Source organism: Oncorhynchus kisutch, linkage group LG19 (genome assembly GCF_002021735.2).
Source record: "Oncorhynchus kisutch isolate 150728-3 linkage group LG19, Okis_V2, whole genome shotgun sequence".
NCBI classification, from domain to species: Eukaryota; Metazoa; Chordata; class Actinopteri; order Salmoniformes; family Salmonidae; genus Oncorhynchus; species Oncorhynchus kisutch.
In genome coordinates, this window is record NC_034192.2 from 46,890,668 (window position 1) to 46,909,161 (window position 18,494).

At 43.8% G+C, this 18,494-nt stretch overlaps 1 protein-coding gene across 3 annotated transcripts in view; it reads right to left on the bottom strand.

Moving 5' to 3' along the window:
• Positions 1 to 18,039, bottom strand: part of LOC109864899 (mediator of RNA polymerase II transcription subunit 12) — a 45,241-nt gene extending 27,202 nt beyond the window's left edge. For 2 of the 3 annotated variants that reach the window (XM_031798027.1, XM_031798028.1), the window contains exons 1-16: positions 17,856 to 18,039; positions 16,982 to 17,086; positions 16,228 to 16,419; positions 15,698 to 15,857; positions 15,249 to 15,424; positions 10,255 to 10,365; positions 8,567 to 8,839; positions 8,106 to 8,252; positions 7,033 to 7,132; positions 6,634 to 6,770; positions 4,696 to 4,827; positions 4,088 to 4,214; positions 2,585 to 2,814; positions 2,413 to 2,472; positions 2,059 to 2,232; positions 1,365 to 1,509 (exon numbers count right to left, since the gene is read on the bottom strand). In XM_031798027.1, the coding sequence (XP_031653887.1) occupies positions 1,365 to 1,509; positions 2,059 to 2,232; positions 2,413 to 2,472; positions 2,585 to 2,814; positions 4,088 to 4,214; positions 4,696 to 4,827; positions 6,634 to 6,770; positions 7,033 to 7,132; positions 8,106 to 8,252; positions 8,567 to 8,839; positions 10,255 to 10,365; positions 15,249 to 15,424; positions 15,698 to 15,857; positions 16,228 to 16,419; positions 16,982 to 17,086; positions 17,856 to 17,957 (2,371 nt within the window). In that variant the 5' untranslated portion in view covers positions 17,958 to 18,039. The remainder of the gene's footprint in view (positions 1 to 1,364; positions 1,510 to 2,058; positions 2,233 to 2,412; positions 2,473 to 2,584; positions 2,815 to 4,087; positions 4,215 to 4,695; positions 4,828 to 6,633; positions 6,771 to 7,032; positions 7,133 to 8,105; positions 8,253 to 8,566; positions 8,840 to 10,254; positions 10,366 to 15,248; positions 15,425 to 15,697; positions 15,858 to 16,227; positions 16,420 to 16,981; positions 17,087 to 17,855) is intronic. The other variant, XM_031798026.1, reaches the window with a different exon arrangement.
• Positions 18,040 to 18,494: the final 455 nt, after the last annotated feature.

Here is an 18,494-nt window from a genome sequence, read left to right on the forward strand (position 1 = left end):
ATCCAACCTGACAGAGCTTGAGGGGATCTGCAGAGAAGGGAGAAACTCCCCAAATACAGGTGTGCCAAGCTTGTAGCGTCATACTCAAGAAGACCCGAGGCTATAATTGCTTCAAAAAGACCCGAGGCTGTAAGGTGCTTCAAAAAAGCACCGAGTAAAGGGTTTGAATACTTATGCAAATGTGTTACGTTTTATATTTTTTATAAATTTCTAATCCTGTTTTTGCTTTGTCATCATGGGGTATCGTGTGCAGATTGAGGGAAAATATTCTACAATGGATTAAATGTTTAAGGCAGTAAAGAATCAAAATGTGAAAAAAGTGAAAGGGTCTGAATACTTTCCGAATGCGTCCCTATAAATAGTGCACAACTTTTGATCAGGGCCCCTAGGGCTCTGGTCAAAAGTAGTGCCCTTATATATAGGGACTAGGTTGGCATTTGGGTTGCACCCATTATTATCACATTCTCAAGACCCTTCACTTTCGAAGTTCACATTATAATGACAGTGTTCAAATGGCTTAAAATCTAAAAAGGAACAGAGAAGGTTATGCAAAGCACAAGGGAAATGGGCTTGTAACCAGAAGGCCATCTGCTCAACTCCTAAGCAGGAATATGGCTGAACATAAATGACTTGAATGACATAAGAAAAAAGCCCTTTAGGCTGCATAATTATAACTTCTCAAATCCCCCTTGTTAATGTCACATGCTAAGAGAGATAAGATGAGTGGCAGCAAATTACAGCTACTAGCGTAGAAAATGGACAGGGTGGAAATGAATATTGAATATAGGATGCTAGCCCTGGAGTCAATCGTCAAAAATCCTGTGTTCAATAATGGAGAACAGAGAGGAAAGAGTGTTGGAGAAAAGATAAAGGTTTCTGAGGAAAGTTTTCAACTTGGGAAATGTTATTGAAGGGATCAGATGGAGGCAGATGTAAGAGCATACTCTCTCAAATGGTACCCTATTCCCTACATAGTGCACTACTTTAAGTAGGGTGCCGTTTGTGATGCACTAAAAACAGGCACAGAGTCCATCAAAAACAAAGTTAACAAAATAACGTATCACTGCAATCTGCTCAAACAGTATCTGTAATGTGATAGACAGGGGGCACATCTGCTGAGAGCTGTGGGAATATACAACCTCACTCAATAAATCTATGGTTGCGCGTCACGACTGGTGCTCAAATTCATGTCAAAGCCTGGAGTTTCCAGAACGAGCATAGTCTTTCTCTCTACGTGAACAATTCTAAAAGCAACGGCAGAAAGAAACTGACAGGCCATATTGCTCCGGGGAAAACAGAAGGCCCATAGATGAGGTCATTAAAAAAAAGAGTCAAATAAGAACTGGAACTAGTACTGTTCTTACCGGTCTCTGCTGTGCTTTTGCGGTTGAGCACCTTCAAGATGTCTTTGGTGATTTTCTTGATGGCGTGCCTCGCTTCGTCTCGCTGCTTGCCCACGCCGTAGAGCACCACCAGTCGCTGGTTACACTCGTGACTGGCACTCTCCTCCTAGGGACGATGACAAGTCAGTCAATGTGTGCACTGTGCATTATGTAGTGGTGGTAGTTCACATTGCCTGAGATCTGAGGACTTAGGCCGGCACTAATAGCTAATGCCTAGACTTTAGCTCAGAAGGCTAACTGTCAAGGAGTGAGTCAATACATGCATAGTGGAGGTAGTTCACAGAGCCACCCAGTTGTTATGAGTCACCTGAGGTCTGTCTTTGGTTTAGAGGGCTAACTGTGTCAAGTTAGTCAATTTGTGCATAGGATATGTAGTTGAGGTTGGGTGCAAAGCAACGCCAGGTAGCGGAAAATGTGTGTTTTAGCTTGAAGGGCTAAAATTCCCTTGAGTTAGACCAACAACCAGTCCCAATGTAGCTACGGTATTTCACTAAGCTTTGCTGTGGTGATAAGTAAACTTGTCTGAAGCTATAAAGCACCCAGAGCCTGGGCTTTAGCTAAGAAGGCTATCATGGTCTACAGTTGCACTGATGACCCAGATTGAATTCCATCTGTGTGTTAGAGCTGAGCCAAAGCCTCTCTCAGGGCTGCTTACCTGGGGGATGGGGAAGTGGGTAGCGTATTGAATGTGGCGGGGTTGCTCGTACACCAATGGGAAGGCAGGATCCAGGGCCTTGTCTTTGCAGGCGCCCTTCCCTTCCTGTTCTGGGGCAGGCTTCTCGGGAGAGGGGCTGCCCTTTGACTCACAGTGAGTGGGGGGAGAAAACATCTACAAAAAAAGAGACAACTCAAGTTATTAGGGCTGCACACAGCATGGAAAGGTTATCCAGAGGTCAATGGGACAGTCTGATGGAGCACAGGTAAGAATACTATATAGTTGTGCCAGGGACAATATTCACTAGTACACATTAGCTGCCCACTTCTACTGGCATGATGCATATACACCTACCTCATCGAAATTAGCGCTCGAGTTGTGATCGATCTCCATTAACTCGGAAAGACCAGTGTCCTGTATAAAGAAAAGAAAAATACACGTTTCATTCCAAAATCAATTCAAAAGCAGTGAGTAACTACCGATGATACATTGTGGACACTAGCACAGCTGCCACCACATAACATGCCTCGTTCTTGACGCTGCTGCCTGCATCCTGCTCCTTGCGCTCTGATTCGTCTGAAGGCTCATCACTAGGGGAACGGGGGCGGGGCAGGTGAGAGTCAGAGGCCAGGTCACCGCGGGAGATGAGCGTGCACATGTAGATGTTGTGAGAGAAGACGTCGTGGCGGATGAGCTCGCAGAAGAGCAGCACCAGGTTAGAGAACTCCACACGCTCGCTCTCGTTGCCTGCCTCCGCTGAGAAGGGACATATGGGGATAGTTTGTCACTATACACTCCAGCATTAGCAGCAGTAAGAGACCAGTCATAACCTTTATAATATCATCTTTAACAGACACTTTGATCCAAAGCGACTAACAGTAGTGCACACATACATTTTCATATTGGGTGGCTAAAACGGGAATTGAACGTGACGTTGCAAGCGCCATACTCTGATAACTGAGCCACACAGGACCCTGTGTGCCATGATAACCCAACACAAAGGTTGCAAAATTTGGGTAACATTCCAAAAACTCCCAGGTTTTCCAGAAATACCTGTGGGGAATTCCATAATTTTCTGCTTATTCCATCCAGAGTCCAGGAATCTTCTAACCTGGATTTCTTTCACCCTACTCAACACCAATACCCTTTTCCCACTATGTTGCTGACCTGATCCATACTGTGCTGTTGTGGATTTTTTCATTTTCACCATTGTCCTTTTCAGTGCTGTTGTGGATTTTTTCATTTTCACCATTGTCCTTTTCAGCACTATGGTGGATGCGTAACCAGGCCAGCGCAGTACAGTACAGCTCAAGTCCCAAACCCATATTAGTGCATAACAACTCAACCGCTGGGCAGACTAAATCCAAAAGAGTGCTGGAATCAGGAGATGCAGAGAGCCTAGCGGGCTCATAAATGGGACCCTATATTCCCTATATAGTGCACTACTTTTGTCCAGGACCCATTGAGCTGTGGTTAAGTGCCCTTATGGGCCCTAATCAAAAGTATAGCATTATATATGGTGTTTAATCAAAAATGGGTAACATTTTTATTCTTGTAGGATGGCTAAAATTAGAGTGAATAAATCAATTGAGGTCAGAGAAAAAAAAATGTTTAAAAATAAAACTATCTGGAAAAAATAGCATTGCGTCAGCTGGGTTGGATGCTGTGGAATAATTAAGGCTAACGGACAGACTCACAGTGGAACTCATCTTACTTCTCAAACCCGGAGGACATAAAACAGTATAGAGGAAATATATACATTTTCATATTCTAGTATACACTTTTCATATGAATGATTCAAAGCCTTTTACATTTAATTCAGTTTGTGTCATGTTAATTTGGCTTTTTGCGACCAGCGGAAACAACTTTGCAGACGAACACCACAACATGTAGAATCCTCAAAGGAAATCTGGGCAGAGTGGGTAGACACCTTACAGTATAGGGAATAGGGTGTGATTTGGGAAGCAGCCGCAGACAACCCAAATAAGGGAATATAATTGACTACTAGTGAAGTGAAGGGCAGACTCACTGAGCATGGGGGCCTGGGTGTCCAGGAACTGCAGGAGCACGTCTTGAAACACAGGCAGGGTGGCCGCCGAGAGAGATCCTGATGAAACTGAGCCTTTCTCATCCACCACCTCCGACTCGCCGCACCTCTGTGAACACAGACAAGCACACACACAGCCTGAGAACCACTGCCATTGAGCAAATATCCCTTACATCTGTGATAAGCATGGTATAACATTTGAACAATAGTTTCTTCAGTTTTGTATACACAAGTTTGCAGGGAATACAATTTAATTATATGGATTGAGACAGCATTGCACACAACAATAGCCCTGAGGAAATACAAAAACCTACACCTCACATCTTCTAAAACAATTCAGAATCTTGTTATTAAAGGCTGTGGCCATCTTCATCCTTTATTTACACAGGTGAAATCTCGGGATTAAGATCTCTTTTGCAAGAGAGACCTGTTCTCACGAGACAAGAAAGAAGGTAAGAAGTATCCTTGAGAATACTAATACTCAGGAAAAGCTGTGGCCGAGTGACAAGGCGTCACTGTGGGGCAGTCACGGTGCTGTAGTCATGAATTGGAAATGTGTATGTGCACGAGTGCGTGGGCCACTGTCTCACCTCGGCTTCGATCTCTGCCTGTCTCTTCTCCAGCAGCTTGGCCACCACCATGGCCCTGTGACGGCCAGACCTCTTGCAGCACACCGCCCACTCACACAGCAGGGTCACCACGGCATCGTCATCAGGGGACATCTAAATAGAGAGAAACATGTCAGGGAGAAGACCATACAGCACGGAAGCCTGGGCCCATCTAAGTAGTGTATCTATAAGAATACAGTTCATTGTCTCCAGAAGAAGAAATCCTATGTGTTCTACAGTAATGGTTAGGGCCAGATGGTGTTAGTTGGCCTCTTGCTCACACTTGACATTTTGCCTTTTCATATGTGATTGAAAACCATTCAACGTCCAATGCAGCTATTTTTTTATCTCAATATCAAAATCATTTCTGGGCAACAATTAAGTACCTAACTGATTGTTTCAAATTAAAATGGTCAAAAAGAAACAAATATAACTTCTTAGCAAAGGGACATTTATCAAACATGAATTTCCTTCAGGAAAGTATAAAAACATGTACTTTTTACACATTTGGTTACGTCACAGCCTTTTTCTAAAATTGATTAAATACCACCCCCCCCCCCCCCCCCCATACCTACACACAATACCACATAATGACAAAGCGAAAATAGCAGTAGAAATTTTTGACAATAATAATAAAAAAATGTAAAAGTATTTACATAAGTATTCAGCAATTTTGCTATGAAACTCGAAATAGAGCACGTCAGAGAAAAAACCAAGCCATGAGTTCGAAGGATTTGTCCGTAGAGCTCTGAAAAGGGATTGTGTCAAGGCACAGATCTGGGGAAGGCTACCAAAACAATTCTGCAGCATTGAGGGTCCGCAAGAACACAATGGCCTCCGTTTTTAAATAGAAGTTTGTAACCACCAAGAATCTTCCTGGAACTGGCCGCCTGGCCAAACTGAGCAATCGGGGGAGAAGGGCCTTGGTCAGGGAGGTGACCAAGAACCCGATGGTCACTCTCACAGAGCTCCAGAGTTCCTCTATGGAGATGGGAGAACATTCCAGAAGGACAACCATCTCTGCAGCGCTCTACTAATCAGGCCTTTATGGTAGAGTGGCCAGACGGAAGCCACTCCTCAGTAAAAGGCACATGACAGCCTGCTTGGAGTTTGCCAAAAGGCACCTAAAGGACTCTCAGATCATGAGAAACAAGATTCTCTGGTCTGATGAAACCAAGATTGAACTCTTTGGTTGAATGCCAAGCGTCACATCTGGAGGAAATGGAGCAAAGTACAGAGAGATCCTTGATGAAAACCTGCTTCAGAGCGCTCAGGACCTTACTGGGGCGATGGTTCACATTCCAACAGGACAATGACCCTAAGCACACAGCCAAGGCAATGCAAGAGTGGCTTCGGGACAAATCTCTGAATGTTCTTGAGTGGCCCAGTCAGAGCCCAGACTTGAACCCAATCGAACGTCTCTGGAGACCTGAAAGTAGCTGTGCAGTTACACTCCCCATCCAACTTGACAAGAGCTTGAGAGAATCTGCAGAGAAGAATGGGAGAAACTCTCCAAACAGGTGTGCCAAGCTAAAAGCATCATACCCAAGAAGACTCGAGGTTGTAATCACTGTCAACGGTGCTTCCACAAAGTACTGAGTAAAGGGTCTGAACACTTATGTAAATGTGATAAGTATTTTTTATTTTATACATTTGCAAACATTTCTAAAAACCTGTTTTAGATTTGTCATTATGGGGTATTATGTGTAGATTGATGAGGGAGGAAACTATTTAATACATTTTAGAATAAGGCTGTAACGTAAGAAAATATGGAAAAAGTCAAGGGGTCGGAATAATTTCCAAATGCAGTGTGTGTGATATATAAAAAACAGGAAAAATCACATTTTAACTGCACTGGGCCTTTGAAGTCTTCAGACTTGACATATGCAATAGTGGTCATCTAAGAGAAAACATCTTTACCTCGTGGCCGTCTTTGCTCTGGCCCGAGCCGAAGATGCGGTTGTAAAGGGAATCCAGGGAGTTGCTGAAGTCTGACTTCTCAAAACTGTGGTTGTCTAGAACCTCCAGGGTGTGTAGGACCCTTCCAATGGTGAAGCCTGGCGAAAGCAAGTAAAACACAAAATGTTACTAATTTCCTTTTTCCTTATACATCCAGGGCCAGTTTCCCAGACAAAGATGAAGCCTAGTGCTGGGCTATAAAGCATGCTCAGTGGAGAATCTCTGTTGAATTAGATTATTAGTCCAGGACTAGTCTTAATCTTCGTCTGGGAAACCAGCCCATATAGTCATTGTCTGGATGAAATGTCATGTCATTTTACAGGTGTTATTGATCTAATCATGAAGGAGCAGTTTCCTTACCAGCAGTTGTCTCCTGACATTTATCAAAGGACCAGCGGAACTCCACAGCCTGCCCTCTGTCCTTGACCTGCTCCTCTATTTCTCTGACCTTTGCACGGACCTGAGGTAAAAGCACAGATAAGACTGAGATAAGCAGACGGGACGACTAAGACAAAGTCAATAGGCATGCAATGATGTCAACCTGTCAGCGCATGGAGGGCATTGAATCAATCAACTGACAAATGCATTAGTCATAATCCAACCCCCCAAATGCATTAGTCATAATCCAACCCCCCAAATGGAATTCCAGTATTTTACTTGCTATATTGTATTTACTTTGCCATCATGGCCTTTTTTGCCTTTACCTCCCTTCTCACCTCATTTGCTCACATTGTATATAGACTTGTTTATACTGCATTATTGACTGTATGTTTGTTTTTACTCCATGTGTAACTCTGTGTCGTTTTATCTGTCGAACTGCTTTGCTTTATCTTAGCCAGGTCGCAATTGTAAATGAGAACTTGTTCTCAACTTGCCTACCTGGTTAAATAAAGGTAAATAAATAAATAAATAAATAAATGCATTAGTCATAATCCAACCCCCCAAATGCATTAGTCATAATCCAAAACCCAAATGCATGAGTCATAATCCAAAACCCAAATGCATGAGTCATAATCCAAAACCCAAATGCATGAGTCATAATCCAAAACCCAAATGCATGAGTCATAATCCAAAACCCAAATGCATGAGTCATAATCCAAAACCCAAATGCATTAGTCCTAATCCAAAACCCAAATGCATTAGTCCTAATCCAAAACCCAAATGCATTAGTCATAATCCAAAACCCAAATGCATGAGTCATAATCCAAAACCCAAATGCATGAGTCATAATCCAAAACCCAAATGCATGAGTCATAATCCAAAACCCCAAATGCATTAGCCATAATCCAACCCCCCAAATGCATTAGTCATTATCCAACCCCCCAAATGCATTAGTCATAATCCAAAACCTCAAATGCATTAGTCATGGAATGGAAGACAGATTCTTCCAAGGCGGGAAGAAACCTTGACAGGAACCAGACTCTGGGCCTTACCTGCTGTGTAAAGGTGCTGTTGCCCCCTGGCATGGGCAGGTTGGACGGGGATATGGGGAGTAGGTCCAGTGGGGAACCAGTCTTGTTCCGGCTGTCTGTCAGAGAGTAGTGCCACACCAGGGCACTGGGACAGCACAGCACGATACTCTGATGAAACCAAGACCAGCAAAATAAGAATTCAGGGATGTGATTGACAATATGGGAAATCAGGAAAAATGTCATCTACAATAGAATTATCAGGAACAATCCCAAACTTGATAATGTAACCAGAGCTAGTTTACCAACATAGCCATGTACTTACTATACTAGCCCCATGGCTTAACAATAACATTAATAGTAGTGTAATAGTATTTACTATTCTAGCCTCATGACTCAACAGTCATATTAATAGCAGTGTAATAGTACTGCAGTAGCAGACAATCCATTCAATTCAGTGGAAAGGCTATTCCGTGTGTTTGTACCTGTAGCATGCAGCTGAGCCCAAACACCAAGGGCCTATGTTGAGGGCAGATGTAGAAGTCTGTGAAGGGGGTCTGGGGTTGGTTGCCCCCCGTGGGCTGGGAGGTGGGTGTGGGGGGCAGGGTGTTCCCCGGCTGTGCCAGGATGCTGTGTGCCGGGTGCCCCCCGGAGCCGGGTCCCAGGCTCCCGTCGCTTAGCAGCAGGTTGAGGCGTCGCGTGCAGAAGTAGGCCAGTCTCCGAGACAGGTAGGCCGACAGCACGAACTCCCCTGAGTACTGAGGGAGGGGACATGACTCACAATGTCAGTTCTAACCCCCCTGAGTAGTGAGGGAGGGGACACGACTCACAATGTCAGTTCTAACCCCCCTGAGTAGTGAGGGAGGGGACACGACTCACAATGTCAGTTCTAACCCCCCTGAGTAGTGAGGGACGGGACACGACTCACAATGTCAGTTCTAACCCCCCTGAGTAGTGAGGGAGGGGACACGACTCACAATGTCAGTTCTCACCCCCCTGAGTAGTGAGGGAGGGGACATGACTCACAATGTTAGTTCTAACCCCCCTGAGTAGTGAGGGAGGGGACATGACTCACAATGTCAGTTCTAACCCCCCTGAGTAGTGAGGGAGGGGACACGACTCACAATGTCAGTTCTCACCCCCCTGAGTAGTGAGGGAGGGGCCCCGACTCACAATGTCAGTTCTAACCCCCCTGAGTAGTGAGGGAGGGGACATGACTCACAATGTCAGTTCTAACCCCCCTGAGTAGTGAGGGAGGGGACATGACTCACAATGTCAGTTCTAACCCCCCTGAGTAGTGAGGGAGGGGACATGACTCACAATGTCAGTTCTAACCCCCTGAGTAGTGAGGGAGGGGACATGACTCACAATGTCAGTTCTAACCCCCCTGAGTAGTGAGGGAGGGGCCACGACTCACAATGTCAGTTCTAACTCTTCAGAGCTGTTAAGTAATCACAGCAATGGAATATAGGAGAAAAACTGGGGAGGGTAGCTAGGTCAGCCTCAATGATGTACAGGGGCATTCAAAACTTAACATTTACTGCAGCTCAGGTAAAAACATTTGCTTTAAAGTAGATTAAACTGCACTTCCAAGGGCATATGTCAGAATGTATTTTCATTAGATAGGTTATTGTTAGACGATTGCTACTTTACTTGGTGCTTGCCATCACCCTGCAAGATAATTTGTTGCACTAACAATGTACCATTGTTGCACAAAAAGGAATTTGAAAAATACGTTTTTAATGTCCCCAATGGTATAATTAGAGGATGTAAGAACCTGGACTTTCCCTGATTAGTGAAGATAAACTACATCTCTGAGTGTCTCCTCAAGTTACTTCTTCCACATGAAATACATGGTTTGCTACTGGATGGAGAATGAAATTCATCACTGCATTAGGAGAAAGATAGCCTAGCGGTTAGAGCATTGGGCCAGTAACTGAAAGGTTGCTAGTTCGCATCCCAAAGCTGACAAGGTGAAAAATCTGCCAATGTGCCCTTGAACAAGGAACCTAACCCTAATTGCTCCGAGGGTGTTTCAGGGAGAGTGGGATAAGCAAAAACCACATTTCCAATTCACACATGCATATTAATACACGTGTGAAGTAGGACAAATAGAAGCACCCACCAAATTATTATTGAGCTGGGAGCTAAAGGGATCGTATATCGGCATTACCTGTAGCAGGAGGGGCAGCAGCAGCTTCAGAAGCTCATCCTCTCCAGGTCGGACTTTCTCGAAGCATTCCAACACCCACGTCAGGAACTCGTGTCTATCTAGCATGCCATCCTGGACACAAGCAAACAACCGTTTGTAATTGCTTGTTCTTCTACTGCATGAAGTATTTATGGTAAGTTAAAGTGATGCTCCAGAACTTTGTATAATTTCAGCCATTAGTTTTGAAAGTGGCGATCACGAGCGAAAGCAGGACCCCGTTTTTTGTGTACTACGTGATCCACTTCCTATGATAAGTTACACCATGCATTTTTGTTGTCGTTGCAATTCGTATGATATGTTACAAACCTAATTTTTACAATTTATGTTATGAGTTTGTTGTGCTTAAGATTCCGGACTGCATCTTTAACGCTATGCAATTACTCCACTTCACTATTAGTCAGTGTAAACAATGATGCGGGTGAGCAAGAGACGATCACCCAAAAAATTCCTAAACTGTTTTGTCGTGCTTGTGATTCTATATGGCCTTATTCATAAAATGCATACATTGTCTTATCAGTTACCTCATAGTTTAGTTGACAACAGAAACGGCTCACCCTCTAAATAGAAGCTAACTGGCTAGCTGTTTGCTGCTATTTTTCTTATGCAGTGACAGAGTGAAATAGGGTTATACTACCATGACAGATAGCTGTGTAATGACAAAAAGCAAACATTGATGTCACAAAATTCTAACCAAGTAACAACTCCAATATATATATACACAGTGGGGCAAAAAAGTATTGAGCCAGCCACCAATTGTGCAAGTTCTCCCACTTAAAAAGATGAGGGGCCTGTAATTTGCATCATAGGTACACTTCAACTATGACAGACAACTCCCCAAAAATCCAGAAAATCAAATTGTAGGATTTTTAATGAATTTATTTGCAAATTATGGTGGAAAATAAGTATTTGGTCAATAACAAAAGTTTATCTCAATACTTTGTTATATACCCTTTGTTGGCAATGACAGAGGTCAAACGTTTTCTGTAAATCTTCACAAGGTTTCCACACACTGTTGCTGGTATTTTGGCCCATTCCTCCATGCAGATTTTCTATGGGGTTGAGATCTGGAGACTGGCTAGGCCACTCCAGGACCTTGAAATGCATCTTACGAAGTCACTCCTTCATTGCCCGGGCAGTGTGTTGGGGATCATTGTCATGTTGTCATGCTGAAAGACCCAGCCACGTTTCATCTTCAATGCCCTTGCTGATGGAAGGAAGTTTTCACTCAAAATCTCACGATACATGGCCCCATTCATTCTTTCCTTTACACGGATCAGTCGTCCTGGTCCCTTTGCAGAAAAACAGCCCCAAAGCATGATGTTTCCACCCCCAGTAGGTATGGTGTTCTTTGGATGCAACTCAGCATTCTTTGTCCTCCAAACACGACGAGTTCAGTTTTTACCAAAAAGTTATATTTTGGTTTCATCTGACATTCTCCCAATCTTCTTCTGGATCATCCAAATGCTCTCTAGCAAACTTCAGACGGGCCTGGACATGTACTGGCTTAAGCAGGGGGACACGTCTGGCACTGAAGGATTTGAGTCCCTGGCGGCGTAGTGTGTTACTGATGATATATATACTGCTCAAAAAAATAAAGGGAACACTTAAACAACACAATGTAACTCCAAGTCAATCACACTTCTGTGACATCAAACTGTCCACTTAGGAAGAAACACTGATTGACAATACATTTCACATGCTGTTGTGCAAATGGAATAGACAACAGGTGGAAATTATAGGCAATTAGCAAGACACCCCCAATAAAGGAGTGGTTCTACAGGTGGTGACCACAGACCACTTCTCAGTTCCTATGCTTCCTGGCTGATGTTTTGGTCACTTTTGAATGCTGGCGGTGCTTTCACTCTAGTGGTAGCATGAGACGGAGTCTACAACCCACACAAGTGGCTCAGGTAGTACAGCTCATCCAGGATGGCACATCAATGCGAGCTGTGGCAAGGTTTGCTGTGTCTGTCAGCGTAGTGTCCAGAGCATGGAGGCGCTACCAGGAGACAGGCCAGTATATCAGGAGACGTGGAGGAGGCCGTAGGAGGGCAACAACCCAGCAGCAGGACCGCTACCTCCGCCTTTGTGCAAGGAGGAGCAGGAGGAGCACTGCCAGAGCCCTGCAAAATGACCTCCAGCAGGCCACAAATGTGCATGTGTCTGCTCAAACGGTCAGAAACAGACTCCATGAGGGTGGTATGAGGGCCCGACGTCCACAGGTGGGGGTTGTGCTTACAGCCCAACACCGTGCAGGATGTTTGGCATTTGCCAGAGAACACCAAGATTGGCAAATTCGCCTCTGGCGCACTGTTCTCTTCACAGGTGAAAGCAACTTCACACTGAGCACATGTGACAGACGTGACACAGTCTGGAGATGCCGTGGAGAACGTTCTGCTGCCTGCAACATCCTCCAGCATGACCGGTTTGGCGGTGGGTCAGTCATGATGTGGGGTGGAATTTCTTTGGGGGGCCACACGGCCCTCCATGTGGTCGCCAGAGGTAGCCTGACTGCCATTAGGTCTGAGATGAGATCCTCAGACCCCTTGTGAGACCATATGCTGGTGCGGTTGGCCCTGGGTTTCTCCTAATGCAAGACAATGCTAGACCTAATGTGGCTGGAGTGTGTCAGTAGTTCCTGCAAGAGGAAGGCATTTATGCTATGGACTGGCTCGCCCGTTCCCCAGACCTGAATCCAATTGAGCACATCTGGGACATCATGTCTCGCTCCATCCATCAACGCCACGTTGCACCACAGACTGTCCAGGAGTTGGCGGATGCTTTAGTCCAGGTCTGGGAGGAGATCACTCAGGAGACCATCCGCCACCTCATCAGGAGCATGCCCAGGCGTTGTAGGGAGGTCATACAGGCACGTGGAGGCCACACACACTACTGAGCCTCATTTTGACTTGTTTTAAGGACATTACATCAAAGTTGGATCAGCCTGTAGTGTGGTTTTCCACTTTAATTTTGAGTGTGACTCCAAATCCAGACCTCCATGGGTTGATAAATTGATTTCCATTGATAATTTGTGTGTGATTTTGTTGTCAGCACATTCAACTATGTAAAGAAAAAAGTATTTAATAAGAATATTTCATTCATTCAGACTTAATGCAGCTGGTGGTCACACCAGATTCTGACTGTTACTTTTGATTTTGACCCCCCTTTGTTATCCACATGTCTGTGGAACTTGTTCAGTACATGTCTCAGTTGTTGAATCTTGTTGTGTTCATACAAATGTTACACATGTTGGGTTTGCTGAAAATAAACACAGTTGACAGTGAGAGGACGTTTCCTCTCAGTGCCTTCAGAAAGTATTCAGACCATGTGACTTTTTCCTAATTTTGTTCTTTTACAGCCTTATTCTAAAATGGATTAAATAAAAAATCCTCTGCAATTTTCACACAATACCCCATAATGACAAAGCGAAAACAGGTCCAGAAAGTTTGGCAAATTTATAAAAAAAATAACAGAAATATTCAGACCCTTTGCTATGAGACTCGAAATTGAGCTCAGGTGCATCCGGTTTCCATTGATCATCCTTGAGAACTTTCTAAAACCTGATTAGAGTTCACCTGTGGTAAATTCAATTGATTGGACATGATTTGGAAAGGCACACACCTGTCTATATAAGGTCCCACAGTTGACAGTGCATGTCAGAGCAAAAACCAAGCCATGAGGTCGAAGGAATTGTCCGTAGAGCTCCGAGACAGGATTGTGTCGAGGCACAGATCTGGGGAAGGGTACCAAAAATGTCTGCAGCATTGAAGGTCCCCCAAGAACACAGTGGCCTCCATCATACTTAAATGGAAGACGTTTAGAACCACCAAGACTCATTCTAGAGCTGGCCGCCCAGCCAAACTGAGCAATCGGGGGAGAAGGGCCTTGATCAGGGAGGTGACCAAGAAAAACCTGCTCCAGAGTGCTCAGGACCTCAGACTGGGGCGAAGGTTCACCTTCCAACAGGACTATGACACTAAGCACACAGCCAAGACAACACAGGAGTGGCTTCAGGACACGTCTCTGACTGTCCTTGAGTGGCCCAGCCAGAGGCCGGACTTGAACCCGATCGAACATCTCTGGAGAGAACTGAAAAGGCACCCAAGTCATAGACTGTTCTTTCTGCTACCGCACGGCAAACGGTACCGGAGCGCCAAGTCTAGGTCCAAAAGGCTCCTTAACAGCTTCTACCCCGAAGCTATAAGACTGCCGAACAATTAATCAGATGGCCACCCGGACTATTTACTTCGACACCTCCTTTGTTTTTACACTGCTGCTACTCGCTGTTTATTATCTATGCAGTCACTTTACCCCAACCTACATGTACAAACTACCTCGACTAACCTGTACCCCTGCACATTGTCTCGGTACCGGTACCCCCGTATATAGTCTCGTTATTGTTATGTAATTTTATTATGTTACTTTTTATTTTTTGCTTTAGTTTATTTAGTAAATATTTTCTTAACTATTTCTTGAACTGCATTGCTAGTTAAGGGCTTGCAAGTAAGCATTTCACGGTAAGGTCTACCACACCTGTTGTAGTCGGAGCATGTGACAAATAAAATGTGATTTTGATATAGCTGTGCAGTAACTCCCCCCATCCAACCTGATAGAACTTGGGAGCATCTGCAGAGAAGAATGGGAGGAACTCCCCAAAGTCAAGGGGTCCGAATACTCTCCGAAGGCACTGTATATCAAAAATAATATAACATTTAGCAGGCACTTTTATCCAAAGCGACTTGCATACATTTGGTGCATGGGTTGCCCCGGGAATCAAACCCAGAATCCTGGTGTTTCAAGGGTCATGCTCTACCAACTGAAGCAAATTAATTTTGCTTATCAAACGCATCAGACATGGCAGATACATAGGTCACCGGTGGAGACAGACGTGGAACCTGAGATAGGCAGGCAAACAGACAACAAAAAACAACAGACAAACCAAAGGACCAACCAACCTGGAACATGAACATGGCCAGCTTCTCGTTGTACTCCCACTGCTTCATGGCCGTGTCCACCTCGGCCGGATTGGCCGGGAGGGGGGAGCCACAGCCCTGGCTGGGAGACTGGCGGTAGAACTCGGCCACCTTCTGCAACTGCTCCCACAGGTACTTAGTGATGATCTGAGTCCATTCTGCAGTGCAGACAGAAATAACATACAGTTAGAGTTCAATTCATCCCAGCAGCATATGCTCCTGTTAATGCAGCATGACTGAGCAAAATTCTAGAGATGTAGCAGCCTATCTTTTCTAAATGGCAGTGAAAACACTCAGGATATTGGAATGTTCCATTATTGAGGAGCTTTGGCCACAGGGGGCTAGCTGGAACATGCTCAATCATTAAAAAAAACGATGTTGTTCAAGGGAGAATGGTTAGGCTATATATTTTTTAAGGAGTGCTTGATTACCTATGCAGGGGTCAATCACGTGCCGCTTCTTGACTTTTGTTTCTGTGATGGCCGCGTGATACGCACAGGTCATCTTGATCATCCATGCCGAACGCATCACAGGTACTGTGTACTTGGCCAAGTAGCCAAAAACCTCCTCCTTTTTACTAAAGATCGGCACCTGGTACACAAACCCAAACAAACCCAGTAAAGGAAGATGCAGCAGAAAAAGAACATACATTTTTTATAATTTACAAGTCAGTCTGATAAATCGCAACGTAGTTACTTTGAATAATATTAGAAAGATAGTGTATAAGTCTCCCAAGGCAGACATATTGTGGTTAAATTTGAGTTGGTCACAGGAAGAATAGGGCCACGTTCAGCAGGCAAACATTTTGGAACTATATATATAAATGGCATGAATAGAGCCAGCATGATTCCTTAGTCTACATGTCAGAGTCTTGTTTGTTTTACATACAGTAACATATTTCTATCACAATGTGATGCTCTGCTGAACGTGCCCCCAAGGGTGTTTTGGTACAAAGTCCTACCTTCTTGGCCAGCTGGGTGAGGGGTTTAGTCCCAGCCAAGTCTGTAAACCAGTTGTTGATAGAGCTCTGTGACCTGGCAGTAACGAGCCAGAAATTGTCCTTCTGGTTGACCTGAGGCTTCCGTTTGCCTGTGTCTGGAAATGTGTTGTAGCGCAACTTCTCTGCAATGATGCTGCTGAAGTTTGAACTAATCTGTTTGGGTAATAGGAAAGTATGCTATGAACAAATCAAATCAAATGTTATTTGTCACATACAAATGGTTAGCAGATGTTATTGCGAGTGTAGCGAAATGCTTGTGCTTCTAGTTCCAACAATGCAGTAATAACCAACAAGTAATCTAACTAACAATTCCAAAACTACTGTCTTATACACACAAGTGTAAGGAGATAAAGAATATGTACATAAAGATATATGAATGAGTGATGGTACAGAGTGGCATAGGCAAGATGCAGTAGATGGTATCGAGTACAGTATATACATATGAGATGAGTATGTAAACAAAGTGGCATAGTTAAAGTGGCTAGTGATACATGTATTACATAAAGATGCAGTAGATGATATAGAGTACAGTATATATATATATACATATGAGATGGATAATGTAGGGTATGTAAACATTATATTAGGTAGCATTGTTTAAAGTGGCTAGTGATATATTTTACAAGAGAGAACAAGAGATCCTACAACATGCATCATTATTCACTACATGTGTCTGATACAGATGACAAAGAAACAGTGATGAGTAGAAGATCACCTTTGAGGGATTGAAGTTGACATTTTTAGCACTTCCATGTTCATCCCCAGACACAGCCGGTTGATTATTAAATCCTTGCTTCACATTCAACGCAGTCAATTCATCCTGGAACACAAATGATTTACATTAGTTCTCTATTGTGAAATTCAAACCATGCAGTTGATGAAGTCACCCAATGAGCACATGTACTGGACACCACATTCGCAACCTTTGTTTACAAAACAAATGATTATCTCAGTGGGGGACTGCTTTGCCAACTAGGTAACTAGCTAGCTACATGATCAAATTGAGTTGAGGTTGTTGGGCAATTATTATTACTAAGTCTTAGGATCCCATTCCACATATGCCAGAAACGTTAAGTGACATGTCAAAGTAGCTAAATACATCATGACCATCAATGACGACATTTAACTAGCTAACCTACATAAGCTAGTTGCTAATAAGGCTAACGTTAGCTAGCCATCTACCAAGCTGCTCCAAATGTATCCTAGTTGTGTTGCTAGTTAACGTTATTTGAAATGCAAACAACGGTTCGTGAAATATTTGTTCATTTGAAAGTTAACCAAAATTATATTTGTCGTATCATTTAGCTAGCTAGCGTTAACTAAATTACGACTTAACGTTAGCCCCATAGAAAGCTATCAAGATAGCTAGCTAGTTGGTGTTTTCAGTGCGAGCAGGCAAACTGACAAGCCAAGTAGCTGTTCATTGTTATTACTAGAGAGACTGGTTTGGGCCTGATAGCCGTCTGGGGGGATTAACGTTAGCTAACGTTAGCAACCATAGCGTAGCTAAGGGCTCATTTCCAAATAGGCTCTTTGTGCCCATTTCTCTTTGCAACGTTGGTTTGACAAACGATTTAAGTTTATCTGACCTCTTTTTGCTTTGGGTCTTGGGGATAAACGTCCGGAGGTCCGAGTCGTGGCCGCTTCAGGGGCCGGTGTTCGTAACTTAAGATCCCGAAAGCAGCCATCATCCAGCGGCATCACAGCCAAGGCTTTCCCCTTTCCGTTCGAGTCTTGGAAGCCGGAAGAACGCCGACGCAGACCAATGCAGACAAGAAAACTCAAATATATCCCATAATACCCCACTGCATGTCAGTTCATATTCTAGCTACAAAATAATACAATTATTTATTATTTTCCCCCATTTTTACTCATGCTATATGTTTATTTATAAACCGGTTACTTTAGATCCTGGATGCTGATTGGCTGAAACAGTATGTTTAATGCATAGTGTGGGATTTACACTGTCTGATATTGCAACAAAGTGTTTGTCCGCTAAACAGTCTCTCTCATTATACAAATTGTCTCTGTCTGGCTGAAGATATAAATGGATTTGCTGAACAGAAAGTTGGTTGAATATTATGTAGCCTAGCCCAGGGGTTCTCGATGTGGGGGTCCGCGGTACTGTAGGGGGTATTTATTAATACTAACAAAAACAGATTCAACGAATTATGGACAAGGGATGCGTGGAATACATTTAGAGGGAGTAATACAATACAACGTAGTAT